The sequence below is a fragment of the Sporothrix brasiliensis genome (assembly GCF_000820605.1).
Source record: "Sporothrix brasiliensis 5110 chromosome Unknown Cont20, whole genome shotgun sequence".
Classification (NCBI taxonomy): Eukaryota; Fungi; Ascomycota; class Sordariomycetes; order Ophiostomatales; family Ophiostomataceae; genus Sporothrix; species Sporothrix brasiliensis.
Genome location: NW_024467139.1, coordinates 3,296,442 through 3,312,163, shown reverse-complemented (window position 1 = coordinate 3,312,163; position 15,722 = coordinate 3,296,442). Strand labels below are relative to the sequence as shown.

At 56.9% G+C, this 15,722-nt stretch overlaps 4 protein-coding genes across 4 annotated transcripts; 2 read left to right on the top strand and 2 right to left on the bottom strand.

Annotated features, from left to right (window-relative positions):
• Window positions 1–5,826: 5,826 nt before the first annotated feature.
• SPBR_06859 (vacuolar protein sorting-associated protein vps17) lies at window positions 5,827–7,850 on the bottom strand (the record flags this gene model as incomplete). Its single annotated transcript, XM_040765115.1, has 2 exons — window positions 5,827–7,161; window positions 7,257–7,850. 2 exons carry the CDS (start codon window positions 7,848–7,850, stop codon window positions 5,827–5,829), a joined length of 1,929 nt encoding a protein of 642 aa, XP_040616895.1.
• Window positions 7,851–8,458: 608 nt separating this feature from the next.
• On the top strand, window positions 8,459–11,277 carry SPBR_06576 (elongation factor G; the record flags this gene model as incomplete). Its single annotated transcript, XM_040764832.1, has 3 exons — window positions 8,459–8,498; window positions 8,574–8,698; window positions 8,887–11,277. The coding sequence occupies 3 exons, from the start codon at window positions 8,459–8,461 to the stop codon at window positions 11,275–11,277; spliced, it is 2,556 nt and encodes an 851-aa protein (XP_040616894.1).
• Window positions 11,278–11,764: 487 nt separating this feature from the next.
• Window positions 11,765–12,652, top strand: SPBR_07688 (cyclin domain containing protein; the record flags this gene model as incomplete). Its single annotated transcript, XM_040765942.1, has 1 exon — window positions 11,765–12,652. One exon carries the CDS (start codon window positions 11,765–11,767, stop codon window positions 12,650–12,652), a length of 888 nt encoding a protein of 295 aa, XP_040616893.1.
• Window positions 12,653–12,874: 222 nt separating this feature from the next.
• SPBR_06834 (uncharacterized protein) lies at window positions 12,875–14,948 on the bottom strand (the record flags this gene model as incomplete). The annotated part of the gene is made up of 2 exons (XM_040765090.1): window positions 12,875–14,839; window positions 14,925–14,948. 2 exons carry the CDS (start codon window positions 14,946–14,948, stop codon window positions 12,875–12,877), a joined length of 1,989 nt encoding a protein of 662 aa, XP_040616892.1.
• Window positions 14,949–15,722: the final 774 nt, after the last annotated feature.

Below are 15,722 nucleotides of genomic sequence, written 5' to 3'. Positions count from 1 at the left end.
TTCGATAGTACCCATATGGGGCCGCCACGCGTTTGGGATGACACACGGCTCGGAGGATAAGCCGGGGAGCACATGTTAGCCCTGACGTGCAGATAACACAGAGAATCAGAGACGAAAGGGTCTGGTGGTTTTGCTCCGATTAAGAAGCGGCTTGGAGACGGCTCAGCAAGTACGCACCTCATTTTCTGACCATCCCTGAGGTATGTGCATACTGGAGCTTGAAAATGCGCGCACAATGTATTGCAGCCAAGGTAAATGTACCCCTTACAAACTCACTCTCCGGAACCACAGGTTACGACCCACCCTAGCTATGAAGCTCGACAAAAGAGGCACTTTGCGGCGAGGATGTCGACATGCGGCTGGTGATGGTGTTGCTATGAAAGGATGTGATATTCGCTTCTTTCTTCATGTTTGTCATTGCGCGCTTCCTGGGCTGTCCCGGAGGATACGATGCAAAAGCACGGTGAACGGGATCGTCTTCGTCGGACCAACATTGCAGAATCATGCATGCTGTTTTCTAGCGGCAGTAATCTCACAGGAGCGCTAACGCACCGGTCGTCCGACACATCATGGTCTTGGAATAAACCGACGGAGATGCGGTCAGCGACGCCTAGTTGGGTGTAGCCTCGTAGCAGGGCCTTGTCTAGGCAAAATGACCCTGTCGTCAGGATGTGGTCCTGTCCATGTTTGTGTTTCGGCTAAAGTAATCTGTAGTTTGCGAAATGTGTCCTATGTTGGGTCAGCTATACATTTGTGCATTGGGAATGAGGTCACGAAGCGGCGAGACGCAGAGGAGAGAAGCCGGAATGCAGTCCTCATAGCCCACTGGTGCGAAAACGCGGACTGACTGTGGAAATTTCGGAGTTGAGATGATAACCACACCGTTTAAGAATCGCGGCAGCTCAGAGACAGCGCACCGCGGCCAATGCTCGTTGGCGTGTGCGGCAGGGTTGCATTCGCCGGTATCTCAGCATGGTGTTGCCAAAAGGCCTGGGAAAATGCAGGTGTCGGCGAAAGGAGACAAGATAGCACGAAAACTTCAACGTCGAACGCAAGAGAGGTGACGTTGAATGCGCAATTTGGCACTGCGAGGGTATGCAGCAGAAAGGGGTTGGGGGGATTGGATTTGTTGAGGGCGGCAAAGTGTGTATGTTCCATTACATTGGAAGGGGCGATGGACAGTGACTATCAACGGTCGCGACTTCTGTGTCCGTGTCGGGTTTGGCCCTCTGTACCTTCCTCGTGCGCAATTAACATGCCCCTACTCCGTATGTGTGTCGTACCTTCCCGTGTCCGTGTATCGAGAACAACGGTGACTACATATCGTGATAGATGGACCCAACACCCGTCTCTTTGCGCACTGTTCTTGCTGCAGTTGTCCACCATCAAGATAAAAGACTATATGCTGTCATTTCTCTGATTTTTACGTCGCACATGCTGATACATATGCTTGGGCATTTACCATTTACAGGTGCAATGCAACCCAACAGACAGACCCCCTTGAAAATTACGTGCATAGAAATGACGAGGCGAAGTCCACGTTGACACAGTATCGACAAGGCTAAGACTGCTCAAGTCGACAAATTCAGTCCGTGTCTGCAAAGAACGAAGGCGTATCACTCTTCCCTCGTGTCTTACGCCGCAACCAGGTTGCGTGCTCGGCACTTTTGTTACCTTTCACTGTTCATGGCTCGAGTTGTTCTCAGCTGCGCGTTGAGGCACCCGGGTGTATTTGGTGGTAAAATGAAAAGTGTGTCCCGCATAAGCCGCTCATGTCTGCCGTCGCCTATTTTCTCGCTTGTGCGGCATTGTATATTGCGCGCCAGTTACTTGGAGGCTTTTTTACTTTCTAGAACACCAGACGAGACGGTTAAGATGCCAATGCTCAAACTACGAATTCTTTATCAGAGGACAGGAGAGAATAACCAAAATAGAAGTGCTTGGCACAAACTGCGGTAAGGCATCAAAGAGACACAGGGCATCTATGGTTGTACAATGTCGTGCTCGATTCTGCGCGGATGTTGCTACTGGCCGTCTTTCTCCCGAGGGCGTCCATTGTTGACTGGGGATAAAGCGGTCCATTGTAGTAATGCAGGTAAACGGAGAGCTTCCGTCCGGAAAGCCGCATAACAGCTACAGCTACAGCTACAATGGACGACGGATAGAGTGCCTTGATGTGTCTGGATTGAAATCTAGCAATGCGATAGGACCCCAGACACCTTGGAAACGACGGTGTAGTGCCACCCCTTGGAACACACATCTGCGTTGCATTGGCGTAGCTTGGGCCAGCCGGGAAAATACCGATATCTGGCGACTGGTTAATGTGCAATTTCGCGGAAGCAGGTCGTGATAGGCTTTACTGGCTACGAGGCTCTCCCAATCCCGTCCACCACCCGTTCGTCGCCCGTTCTTTGGCCCCATGCAACGTCTGGACCATGGCTGGCTGGTCTTGGTTTCAGCACAGGTTGGGACAAAATAAAATAAAAAAATACACATAAAAAAGGCAAAATGTAAAAGATGTCCGAGTAAAAACGTGCCGTTTTATCAAGCCATCGGCAAAGTGCCTTGACCAAGAAGCCTTACCGCCTTTTTGCGTTCCAAACAGGTTCCAGCCGCCTCCCTCTCCGCTTTTATTTCTGATATCGGAGGAGTTTTTGGCACTAGGAAAGACATGATGTAAGAAATAGTGGTAAAATGGAGAAAACATTCAGCATCAACAACTGTGCATCCGGCTCCGTCGGAAGCTTGGTTTTTTTTGAAAAGTAAAATGGAGTGAAGAGAGGGGAGACGGGCCGAACAGAAAGCCGAAGCTTATTGCACATGCGGCGTACAAGGAGGTGAGATAGGTAGCTGTTTTATTCCTCATGAAGGAGGTTATCACGGCCCCACATCTCCTTCTGCCTTGGGTGTTACCCGTACCTTCCCCATTGATGGAGACACCGTCAAATTCATTTTTTGCTGGAGAAGATACAAGAGTGGCGATGCACAAAAACAGAAATAGCGAACAACCCAGTCTCTTAGGCGCCCGCTTGGCCGACACAGCCAGTGCCCCTTCTAGAACGGGAAACACGAGCCACAATGAGGACGGCAGAAGTGAGGAAGGGACGGGATGGTCGCAACTGGCAAGAACGAACAGTTCGCAATAGATGGGGTAGGTGGGAGAACAAGTGTGCATCGCTCTTTCTTACACTTCCGAAGTTGGATTGTTTTGGTCCACCAAATTTACGGCCGCTTGATTGAAATCACAGCAAAAGCGGCGGCAAGGACAAGGACGGTGTCGTTCTTGCAAGAGCTGGCCGACATTGCGCGGAAGAGAACAAGGGATCGCGGGTGCCGTCCAGCCTTTGTCCAAATTGGGACATTTTTAGCAAAGGCGATAGAAGAGCACATGAAACCAAGCGGAAAAGTGCGCAGGGTAAGGAAGGCGAAGTCGATGCTGCGGGTTGTTCTTTCCGTTTTGACTGTATCGCGCTGGTTTGCTGAGCAGGTACGTTTGGCTTCGTTTCCTCTCAGTAGAACGACTGAGATGCATCGCACTGCTCTTTAGCAGTCATCCCCTTGTCCTTCTGACGCAATGACACGTTATATTATGTAGGGATCCTCGTTTGTCGTTTTTCAACATGAAAATTCCTTGCCCCATATCTGTTCCTCCATTCCCTTGTGCATCTTGACGTCTTCTCTAGCTGCATACTGGACACGTCAACGCACCGCAACTTGTAAATGCTCCGAATACGGGCCGGGGAATATCTCGTTTTTACTTCGGAGAAAGCGCTGTCCATGTCTCACTGACTTCCGACCGAGACGATGGATCGTCGTCAATGCCTGTCTTTATTTCTCTTTGTTAGATAACCACAGACTCATCCAGAAACCTTGCCCCCATGGGCTTTTTCGAGAAAACTTTGGCTCGAGAATTGGATCTACCATTTCTCTTGTGCTTGCCCACTTTAGGCCTACCTTTGTGTTAGTCAAAGGCCGAGTCACATCTTGCGGAATTTGGTCGCGGTCAGTCGTCAACAGGGGCCAATTGGGTGACGACGGCGTGAGAGGGTGTCGGGGGATGGCCAAATGTCTTCGGAGGCAATGCATTCATGGCACGAATAAACCCACAAGCAATCCAACGGACCCTGCCTCGGGACGATCCTAACGTAGTCCCCGGCCTATGCAAAACGGTCACGTATTCGCCTCTATGAAACGTCGGGGCTCACCATGTCAACAAACCGGCCCTTTGCTTTATATCAGGGTCTGAATTAAAGGCACTGGTCCGAAGACAGAAATTTCTTGGGTGAAATATACCAAGCAGAAATATATTCAAATATATCGGTCACAGGAGCGGTGAACGCACGGCTCGCGGTCACTTAGTTACCTTGTGAGAAGCCCGGATGTGTATTTCTTATCCCGAGCCTACTATATCCGTTTACGTCAATTTTTGCTACCACAAACAAGGAATTGCGAGAGATAATCTTCATGGGGACCTGCCATACGTCTTCAAAGGTATTCGTGCGTGCCAGAAGGACAGAAGATGGACAGCGGCCAGATGTCTAAGGACCATCCTGGCAGACCGGTTCACCATCGTCATTTGGGACTGAATGTGTGCGTGCAAATGGTGTCGTTGATTTGGCAAAATACGCCGTGTACCTCACCGGGGAGAACATACCGTCCGTCTCTTCTAAGTCATCGACTTTATTGCTGCCATTTACTACTAGATGTTAGGTCGGTTTCCATCCGATACAAGTCGTTGTTTATTGTCGCGTAGCGTTTATTCGTGATCTTTTTTTTCTTTCTTTTTTTTACAGAATGGCGTTATCCTATCTAGCGAATGTTAATATGGCAGCCCTCTCATGTCAAATTGGGCAGCATGGGTTTATTTCGGCGCTTTTTTTGATTCGTGAGACATCTGATGGTGCCAGTCTGCATGGGTCAAACCTCATCGATGCCACCATATCTACCCAAAACAATAGCAATTTTGAAAGAGACTGCAAGGTAACATCAGCCCAATACCTGTTATTCGCGTCACGTATCGAAGGCAGGAGAAAACATATCGCTCACAAGCTGTTGGTGGCACTGGGTTGCAGCTTTTCGAGCCACCAACTTTGTTTTGCTCTACTATACAGCGCCAGGCCGCTTCGGACCATCCCGAAACAAGGCTGCTACCCAGGTAACAGAGACTTGAAAATAGAATGGAACTGTCTCGTCCTTCTAGCACACCATACTTTCAACTACCGCTGCACGAAATACAAGCATGGCCGCGGTTTTGGCCAAACGGGAGGCCCCAAATCGACAGCTTTGCTCCGCGGATTTTTACTTGTTCCCAGAGACGGGACGTTGGACGGCTAACTCCTTCCTTCAGGCCCTAGAACATGCGGCTAGGTTGGGGGCCAGGATGGGGGCAAGCGAGCGGATGTGTTTCCTGTGCCACCAAACAGCGTCCGGATCTGAACTGGAAACAGGTTTCTGGGATTCCTAAGTACCGAGACGGGTCCTGGAAGGATGTGTGCCGTGTCAACAGTTTCAATGAAACGACGAGGCTAACGGGGCAGGAAATGTAGGAAGACAACGAATAAGCGACAGAAATGTTGGCTTCAAACATTTTGAGAAGCAATTACGTTACGATGAAGACGATGAAGACGATGAAGACGATGAAGACGATGAAGACGATGAAAAACGTGCAGAGATAAAATAACAATATACAGGTCAGACGTGGGGTGAAATACAGGAAAATACAAGAATCCCACGAAAAAAAGGTCTGCACAGCTGTCCTGCTTCTGCTCCAATGCCCGCCCATTGATGAAATGAAGAAACGCATGCCCGGTCAGCCAAAAACCCTCATTAGAACGTGCTCGAAGCCAGTCGGCTGGCAGCATTGCGTGCGTCCACCCGGTCGTCGTCCTCCTCCTCCTCGTTAATGACACCCGGTATGCTTGCGGGACGCAGCATGCCCGAGCTGGGATCGTACTCGTCCGTCGGGCTGCCCAGGCCACCGGTGCCCTCACCATCGTCACCTCCAGCCGGCGCCCGGGCCAGCACAGCATCTGAGCGGCGCGGAACACCGCTCCACGCGTCGCCCTTGGGCCCTTGGCTGGCGGCCAGGCTGGTACGACGGACATTTGTAGGGTGCGACTCGCGGCCGAGGCGGCTCAGGCCGCCTGACCCGTCGATGCTGCGGATGTCGGCGCGGACGCTCTCGAGCAAGGACAGCGAGCGGCGCTCGGCCTCGATCTCGCGAATGACAAGCTCGCGGATGCTCAGGCGAAGGTCGGCAGAAGTACGTGTAAACCAGCGGCGACGTTCCTGGACGAGGTTGGCGGTGACGCGGGTGGTCTTTTGGATAAGCTCGGCCTCGTTCTGGCGGGCGTCGGCGAGCGCGGTGATGGCCTCGTCCACCTTTTCACGGCGGACGTTGGAGCTGTTCTTGAGACGGTCGGTAGCGTTGAGGCGGCCGCGGGTGGTCTCTTGGGCCTGGAGCAGCTCGCGGATGAGCAGCTGGCGGTTGGTGAGGGTCTCCTTGAAGATGAGGGCATCCGAGGAGTGGTACTCGAAGGGGTCGCCAATCGTAGTGGCCTCGGCGGTGGCCTGGACGGCCTGGTAGTCGCCGGCGGTCTGGAGGATCTTGCCGAGCTTGCGGTAGGCATTGGCCAAGCCCTGGTGGGGTTCCTGAACATTCATAGCACCGAGCTTGACACCAAAATCGGACTCGGCCAGGCCAAGGCCGCGGCGAGCCTTGACGAGCTTGTCGACCTTGTGGCAGGCATCCATGGTGCCCAGGTAGAAGAGCTTCACGGTAGGACGGGCCGCCTGCAGTTCAGGGGTGTCGTCTGCGGGCGGGGCAAACTGCTTGAGAATCTTGCGGCGCACGCCGGTGGCGGGTTGCTTCTTTTTGACCATGGGGCTATAACCAAAGTCGCTCTCAACAAAAAGGACCATCTCTTCGTCGCGAATGAGCACTTCGTTGCTGCAGACATAATTGAACCAGCGCTGCATCTGGGCCTTGACGCGAGCCTCATCTTCGTCGGTGCCGGCGCCTGCGGACGTCACGGGCCCAGGGACGGCAGGCACGAGGGCTTCGGGATTCGCTGAGATGAGATGCTCGGCCAGCTTCTCAAACTCGGAGTGCAGGCGGCGCACGTCGCGGTATTGGGTGGTACGGAAGCGGGGAATGTTCGTCTGAAAACCACGTCAGTACACTGGACAAGAAACAATACCACCTTTGCCGACTTGCCGACTTTGCCCATTTCGACTAGACCTAGGCATCGACTCACATGAACATCAAAACGGAAGATCGGGTCTTTCTTTGCGCTCCGCTCTAGCGCCGTAATCTTGACCTGCAGCTTGTACTGTGGTTGCGGCGGCCGTTGCGGCTGCTGTTGTTGTTGTTGTTGTTGCTGCTGCTGCTGCTGCTGCTTCAGCTGTGAATCACCTTGCTGGCCAACGGCCGATGGATTGGCGGGTTTTGGCGGCAAGGGCGAGTGCTGGTCGTTATGCTGCTGCTGTTGGTACGAATAGTCGTCGGCACCACCGGCCGCTGTCGCGTCGGACACGCTGTCGGCATTGGAGGTCGACTGCGTGCTGCTCGCCGTTCCCGGCCGACGATAGTCTGCGGCGTCGCCTGCACCTGTGCCAAACCCGCCATTGTCGTCGCCGCCACCCAAAAAGTCGTCGCGGTCGCTGCCAATCAGACCGCTGCTCGACGCCGTAAAGGGTCTTTGGTACGGCGACTGGGACGGATCACCGCCCACGCCGCCAGCACCGAAACCGCCGGTGCGCTGAGGTTGCCGCGGCGAGGTCTCAGGCGAACCCCACGGGTCGCCGCCCGAGTGTTCATTGTCCTGGTGGATGGAGGCGCTGTAGTCCATTGTGGCCCAGGGTATATGACCAGGCGAGGGAGACTATCGAAATATCGGTTGGGACGCCGCGAGGGTCAACTGGGGGCGATGAGGAATCCGATTGCCTGTCACAGATGGACCGTCCCAATGGTGAGAGGCGGGCCGTCAGCAAGGTCGTACGCCTGAGCACCAAATTGTGCAATGTCCGCCTAGCTCGCAGGAGGGAGGACGAGAAAGGAGGCGGAACGGGGGGCGATCGACTGGTGGTGATGTCGACAGCTGGACGACGTATCGTGAAGCTGACGTCGTTGCGTTTTGCCGGCTTTCGTGTGACCTAGGCTCCTGTATTCTTTCCCCGTCGAGAATGCGAGAGACAGCAGGAGCCAGTGAGAGCGGCGTACTTCGGAGGCAGCGACGGGTGGCTGTGGGTGGAGCAAGGTGGGGCCAGTGGGAGCATGGGCCAAGAACAGCAAGAGCGAACCAGACGAGGGGGTAGCGCCCTTGTGTGGAGTAACAGGTCAGGTGACTATCCAGGACCTGAAGCTTTTCAACTTCATCGACTTTCAATGAGACGACAACGTCGAGCGGCAAACTAGGCCAATTGACCTCTTCACGTTGCTCCGAGGTCTAAAGCTGCCATGTCATCTCGGTCAGCGGTCAATCGGTACCGCAGCTGGCGTGTGCATGTATTTGGCCAGCTATCAACAGGAACAACAGCAACAACGGCGAGAATAATACCAAGACCAAGAGCAGCATGCTTGACATTGAGCCTTGGTTTTACGCGAGCTGCATCCACAAATGCGGTGTCCAGTGCCGCATACCATGACGCGAAAATAGAAGACATTCGCAACATCGGCATCATTGCCCATGTGGACGCAGTACGTGTCCGAGGTCTCATATGAGTAAGTTTTTTCCTTTTTTTTTTTTTTTTTTTTTTTAAACATCAATTTTTGTGGTCTAACAATCAAACAGGGCAAAACAACCACGACAGAACGCATGCTTTACTACAGTGGCGTGTCGAGACATCTCGGAAGTGAGTAGCCCATTAACTGTGTCCCACGTACAGAACCCCGTTAACCGCCCAGACGTCGACCATGGCGACACCATTACGGACTTTCTGCCAATGGAGCGGGCCCGTGGCATTACAATCCAGTCGGCCGCCATCAGCTTCAACTGGCCGCCCAAACAACATCTTGCACAGGGCCAGACGCCCAAAACGATCAACCTAATCGACACGCCGGGCCATCAAGACTTTCGGTTCGAGGTCGACCGCTGTCTTCCGGTCCTCGACGGTGCCGTGTGCATCATTGATGCTGTCAAGGGCGTCGAAGCGCACACAGAGCGTGTGTGGGCGTCGGCACAGCAGTACAGCATTCCGCGGCTCGTGTACGTCAACAAGCTGGACCGCGACGGCGCGTCGTTCCAGCGGTCCGTGCTTGACGTGGCCTCGCGGCTCAACGCCTGGCCGCTCGTGTGCCATATCCCGCTGTGGGACAAGACGGGCGACGAGTTCCAGGGCGTGGTGGACGTGCTTGAGCGGCGGGGTCTGCGGTGGTCGTCCAACGGCACTTGTTCGCTCGTCAAGGAGCAGACGCTGCGGGCCAACGAGGCGCTGTGGGACGAGATTGAGACGGCGCGCGTCAAACTCATCGAACGGTTGTGCGAGGACGACGACGAGCTGGTCGAGGCGTTTTCCGAGCAAGGAGCGGACCTTCCGTCGTCGCTGGTCAAGGCCAGCATCCGGCGTGTGGTGCGGACGGCCAACGGCAGCGTCGTGCCCGTCTTTGCGGGGTCGAGCCTGCGCAACATCGGCGTCGAGCCGCTACTAGATGCCGTCGTAGACTACCTGCCGAACCCGCAGGAGACACACGATGTTGAGGTGCGCATTGGCCAAGAGGCCAGGATGTTGGGCGATGTTATGGCGGGAGACGTGGCGACCAAGGGTGGAAAGAAGGCAAGAGGCAGCAATGGCAACAAAGCATTGACCGACCCCAGCAAGACGGGCGCCCTGGCATCCGTGTTCAAGGTCGTCAACGACCCAAGTCTGTTTGCAGGTACGCACGGCATGCTGACATTTGTGCGCGTCTACCACGGATCGCTGCACAAGAACGCTCAGGTGTGGAACGCCAACCTGGCCAAGTTCGAGAAGCCGTTTCAGATTGCACAGGTGTCGGCCGCCAAGATCGGCGAGATCCCGTACCTGGCGCCGGGGCAGATCGGCGCCGTTACAGGTCTCAAGTCGGCGCGGACAGGCGACACGCTGCACATTCTGCCCACCTCCACCCAGAACATGAATCTCACGACGGCCGACCTGCGCGCCATGACAATCCGTCCGCCGGACGTCGGGCCTGCAGTGGCTTTCGTGTCAGTCGAGGCGTACGGCCAGGTGGAGACGAAGAAACTGGCCGACGCGCTGGACAAGATCTCCCGTGAAGACCCGAGTTTGCGGTGGCAACGCGGCGAGGAGGCCGGCAGTGAAGACACGTTTGTGCTGTCGGGCATGGGCCAGCTGCACCTGGACGTGGCCATGGACCGGCTGCGCACGACATACCAGGTGAACGCATCGTTCAGTGACGTGCAGGTGGACTACAAGGAGTGCCTGGCCACGCCGACAACGGGCCCGACACGGTACGTCTACGACCGCACGGTGGCCAACAAGACGGGCATGGCAGCGTGTACGGTGGAAATAGAGCGCATTGAAGAGGACGAAGCGAGCGAGCTGCCGCAGCAGCAGAAAACACACAGGGACGAACCGGGCGAGGCCTCGTTCTACTTTCAGCGCGACGGAAATGTCTTCGTCATCCGGTTTGAGGGCGGCGGGGAGAACACCGTGTTCCCCTTTGATCTCGACATGGTCAGCCGCCAGCTGTTCAGCGGCGCCTACGGTGCCCTTGCTCGCGGCCCCCGTCGCGGCTCGCCGCTGCACGGCTGCAAAGTGACGATTGTCTTCAACGCGGAGACGGACTATGGCGGCGCCGACACGGACGGCCACATTGTGAACGCGGCATTGCACGGCGTACGCAACGCGTTGCGGGGGGCGCATGACAAGGGCCTGGTGGGTGTTCTCGAGCCAGTCATGAACGTGCGCATTGCGTGTCCCGACGACAGTGCGGGCGCCATCCAGCGAGACATCACGGGCTCCCGAGGCGGCTTCGTCCTCGAAGTCCGTGAGAGCTCGTCGGCGGGCGCGTCGTCGTCATCCTCCATGGCGGCCGGCGACTCTCCCATCGACCTCGCTCAGGTGTACGCGCCGCCCGATCCGTACGTGTCCATCCAGTCCCTGCGCGAGGCCAAGCGCGGCGTGACCCGTCTCCTCGAGATTGTGGCCAAGGTCCCGCTCAAGGAGATGCTGGCGTACGACACGCGGCTTCGCAGCATGACGGGTGGACGCCACTCGTTCACGATGGAGCTGGGCAGCTTTGAGCGCGTGGTTGGTTCACGGGAAAAGAATGTGTGAGATGGGAGGGTGGGAGGCCCGGAAGGGGAGAAGCGGAGCGGGAAACTTAGATGCTAAAATGCCGTGTGTACAATATATGAGATATGTCGATATCCACGTGAAAACATGAGCAAAATGGATTGAATACGTAATGGTGGCAGGCACATCATGAAGTTGATAGCTGGAAAGGCAGTGCAAGACTTGAACTGCCATATACATGGATATGTATATGTATATCTTAGTATGTCTGTCTCAATATAATATATAAGCACGTAAATCGAGTTGCATGTGAAATTTTCTGTCAATAAATCATAAGCGTGACACTTATCTCGTTACGTCCCTATCTTCACATTATGAGGCTCAGAATGATATCACCATATAGTGTATTTAGCGCGCATGAACCACCATATGCGCTAAAATTCTGCGACGCCGTAAAACGACAGCCTTGCCAACCCAACCTATCCACCACCTCAACTGACACGAGCGCCTGTCACGAACACTGCCCCAGATGTCGCACTTGACAAACCCACTCGCCACGGCCGCACAGCTGGCCCGCTGCCGTGACCGCGCCGCGGCGCTGCAGCTGCCCAGCGAACTGCTCGACGCCGTCTTCTTCGCGACACAGCGCTTGACCCAGGCCGCCGGCTTGCTGCTCGAGCTGCCACAGTCGACGACGGCGCGGGCCAACGTCCTGCTGGCGCGGTACTGGGTGCAGGCGCCCGGGTTCGACGTTGCCGCGTCCCGCGCCACGGACTACCGCCACGTCTCGGCCGCCGCCGTCTACCTCGTGGCCAAGACGGGGCCGCTTCCACGATCGGCCCGGGACATTGCCAATGTGTACCACTATCTGGCAGTGGCCGGTGCTGCAGAAGGCACAGCCGGCGGGGCGAGCAGCGATACCGAGTACGCCGCTTTCCACACGCACGTTCTCGCCTGCGAGACGCGCCTGCTGGACGTGCTCGCGTTTGAAACGCATGTCGCCTTGCCCCATCCTCTCGCCATCACGTACCTGCAAACCCTCAGCTTCCTGGGCGACACCGGCCCGCCAGCCGACTCGGCGCTCGCCCACCGCGCCGTCCAGTACCTCAACACGGCCCTGCTGTCGCCGCAGCTGCTGTATGTCACGCACCAGCCGCACGAACTGGCTGTCGCGGCTCTCTACAGCGCGGCGCGCGACATTGGCGCCCGTCTGCCCGACGCGGCCGGTCCGTGGTGGGAGGTCTTTGACGTCGACCGCGAGACGCTGGGGTTTTTGGCGGTGGCGCTGCGCAGCGTGGCCTCGTGGGCGGCAGCAGCACAGCAGCAACAGATAGCGCCGGCTCTCTTTGCGTCGGTTGGTAGCGGCCTGACCAAGAAGAGTGTTTATGCGCAAGCGCAACGGGCAGGGGAGGAGTGATGGGAGGCTACTGGAGGCTCCTGGAGGCTACGGATGTTACATTTGTAATTTGTACAGGCGTTTGGGTTTTGTTGTTGGCTAGCATGGAATTGCTTTACGAGGATACAGACTCGTCCTACTTAGATATCCACTTTTGATTTATGATGTGAATAAAGACCGTCACATTGCAGTGTTTGTCAAAGCTCTGTATTTCGTTTGCTTTTCTGGGAAGCAATTCTCCAGCTACGACGGGCTTGGATTCGCGTCTCGTCGCGCCTTGGCTCCGGCCCGGAGCTTTTCCCATTTCTCACGGTACTTTTGCAGTGTCTTTTCCTGGTGGGCCCGCTCCTTCTCCGACGCATCCAGGCGCTGCAGCGCCTGCGCCAGCTCCTCCTCCAGGTCCCTTGTCTTTGAGAGCAAGGACGCTGTGTCCAAGTTTGAGTCGGCATCCGCAGACGTGCCAAGACCGCCCGTGTTCATGCTGCCCGCCCCACGGTTCGCCTTGAGCGAGGCCGCGGCTGCCGCTGATGCTGCTGCTGCCGCTGCTGCCGCCGGCGTCAAAGACGACGTCGACGCCCCAATTCCGCCGCCGCCTCCACCGCTGTTCGGTGACCCCGGCCGCATGAACCGCATACTCTCCTGCAACGCCATGTGCGACTGCTGCGCACTCGCTTCGAACGTGTGCAGCCGCCGGCTCAACTTGTCCAGCATGTTCTTGAGACCTTGGTTCTCCGTGTACAGCTCTTCGATCAAGTGGTCCACCGCTGCCACGCCCGACTTGGCTCCCAGCTGGTGCATACGGTTGCCCCGTGCTCGGCTGCTCGTCGGCGACGCCGGCTGCTCCTTGGCATCGACGAAATCGTCGTCCCCGTCGTCGGCCACCTCGGGGATCTCGTCCATCATGCCGCCGCCGCCGCCGCTTCCGCCATGGAACGATGCCGCCATCTGCCGCCGCTTTTCCTTTTGGTCGAAACTCAAAATATTCGCATACGACGCCGTGTGGCCCGTCTTGGGCACCACATAGAACGAGTCGTTGGCGCTGCCCATGTGGCCTGCCGTGTCGCGACCCAGGGCGCGCAGAGCGGCGCGAGAATAGATCTGCGACAGATCCGGCTCGGCAGCCGACGACGTGGACAGCTGCGACGATGAACGGACGTGTGTTGGGTGCCTGGGCGCCGCACCAACCTGTCCGTGTGCCTCTGCTGTCGTCGAAGCGTGCGCGGCGTCTGGTGCACTCGCCTCTTCCGTGATCAGCGGCAGGCCTGCAAAGGCCAGTGGCGCCGACAGCCGGTTGATGATGCTGCCAAATCTGCTGTAGAACCGCGAGAAGCCCTCGTCGGCCTTGGCCGTCACCTCGCCCTCTTCTGTCTCTGTACCCACAAACATTTGCGGATGCGACTGTGGCTGGGGTGCCGGCGGCACCCAGCTGGGCTTGGCCTGCTGTTGCTGCAGCACACTCTGCATCTGCGCACGAGACCCTCCGCCCTCTTTTTGCCCAGGCGACGCTTCGAGGTTGCCGGGTGCCTGGTCGTTGGAGACACTGGGTGCTGCAGGCTGGCCCCGATGGTGCAGACGGGCAGCAGCCGACCCGCCGCGGATGCCGCGTGCCGACGCCAGGTTGTTCGCAATGGACGACGACAGCTCGCGGGACGGAGGGTAACGACGGGTTCCGGCCTGGATGTTGGCCATTGCAGCAGCTCCGGCTTGGTGTGCCGTGGCCGTCGCAGACATGGACGCGGCCGCGGCCGATGCGCTGCCGCTGCTTGCCGCGCCGCCCGAGGCGCCATCATCACCGCCAGCGAAGCCACCCGCCGTGCCACCCGCTGTCCGTCCTGCAAACTCGCCGCGCGAGACAACCCCCGACACGGACGTCGTTGTCGCAGCCGTTCCAGCTCCACTGCCCGTCACGGCGGCCTTTCCATCCCCGGTACTTTGCCCTGCTTCTTTCTCGTTGATCGAATCGCCGTCCGGTTTCTGTGCCAGTGCGCCGCCGGCGCCTGGCAGCGGGTGCTCGAGCGAGTATCGCAGCAGCTGTGAGAGCCGTTGGTGGTGCTGCTCGAGCAGCCGCAGCGTGCGCAGCGCTTCGGCGCTCGAGGTGTCGCTCGCGGCCGTGGCGAACTCGCCCGCCGCCAGCGCATGCTCGTTGACTGCGACGACGGTGTCGGCGGCGTGTGTCGCGACAGATGCTTCGCGAGCATGGTCATGAGCCTAAATGGGGAAACAAAGTCAGTCCGCGGACTCGAGATGGGTTACACGGGCCACCAATCCGATATGTCGACATTTGGATGCCTACCTTGATCAGCGGCGAAGCCTCCATCGTGAGGCCCGCGTGAGATGTCCCACCAAGCAGTCACAGTCGGTTCTAAACAGTAATCGCCAAGAAGCTCTCTGGCTTCTGTATTGGTATCGTGAAATTCGAGGCGACCTCAAGACCGGTTGGATGATGGTTCAAGGATGACGATGTCAACGTCAACTGAGTGAAGTGTGACCGATTACGGGCGATAAGGAGGCGTGAGGATAGCGATTACTGTGTTATGTAATATTGACACTGTGGAATACATACGGTACATGAGCTACGATAAGCACAGTGCGATACCGTCACCCCGCCGACTCTCGCTCGCTACTTCCTTAAAGTGGCTGGCTGGCTCTGCGACTTCCCCCTTGGCGTAGCTTGGCGACAACGCCAAGGAAGGGGCAATGTGGCTACTTGCTGGATCGTGATTTACGGTCGACCTGGGAGGGAAGCAGCAACCATGACGAGGGGGGAAACAGAGGGAGAGAAACTAGGTAGCCTGATTTGCCCCAGGGACGGCAAGATGCTGGAGTAGCACCTTCCCACGTATCTTACCTCAGAGTCGCAAAAAGGGCAACAGCCTGTAATACCAGTGTAATTCGTAGTCGAATGGGGAAATTGATGGGCAAGAGCACATGAGCATGAGCATCGTCGATTTCTTTCCGCGCCGCATCTTCGCATCGCCTCTTTTCCCCCCTTTTCCTTCCCATTCACCAAAACCCGCCGACATCACCACCTCCATCCCACAGGGCCTCGGATCTCTCCGTCAGCTCTCACGTTGCAGGAGGGACCCCACGT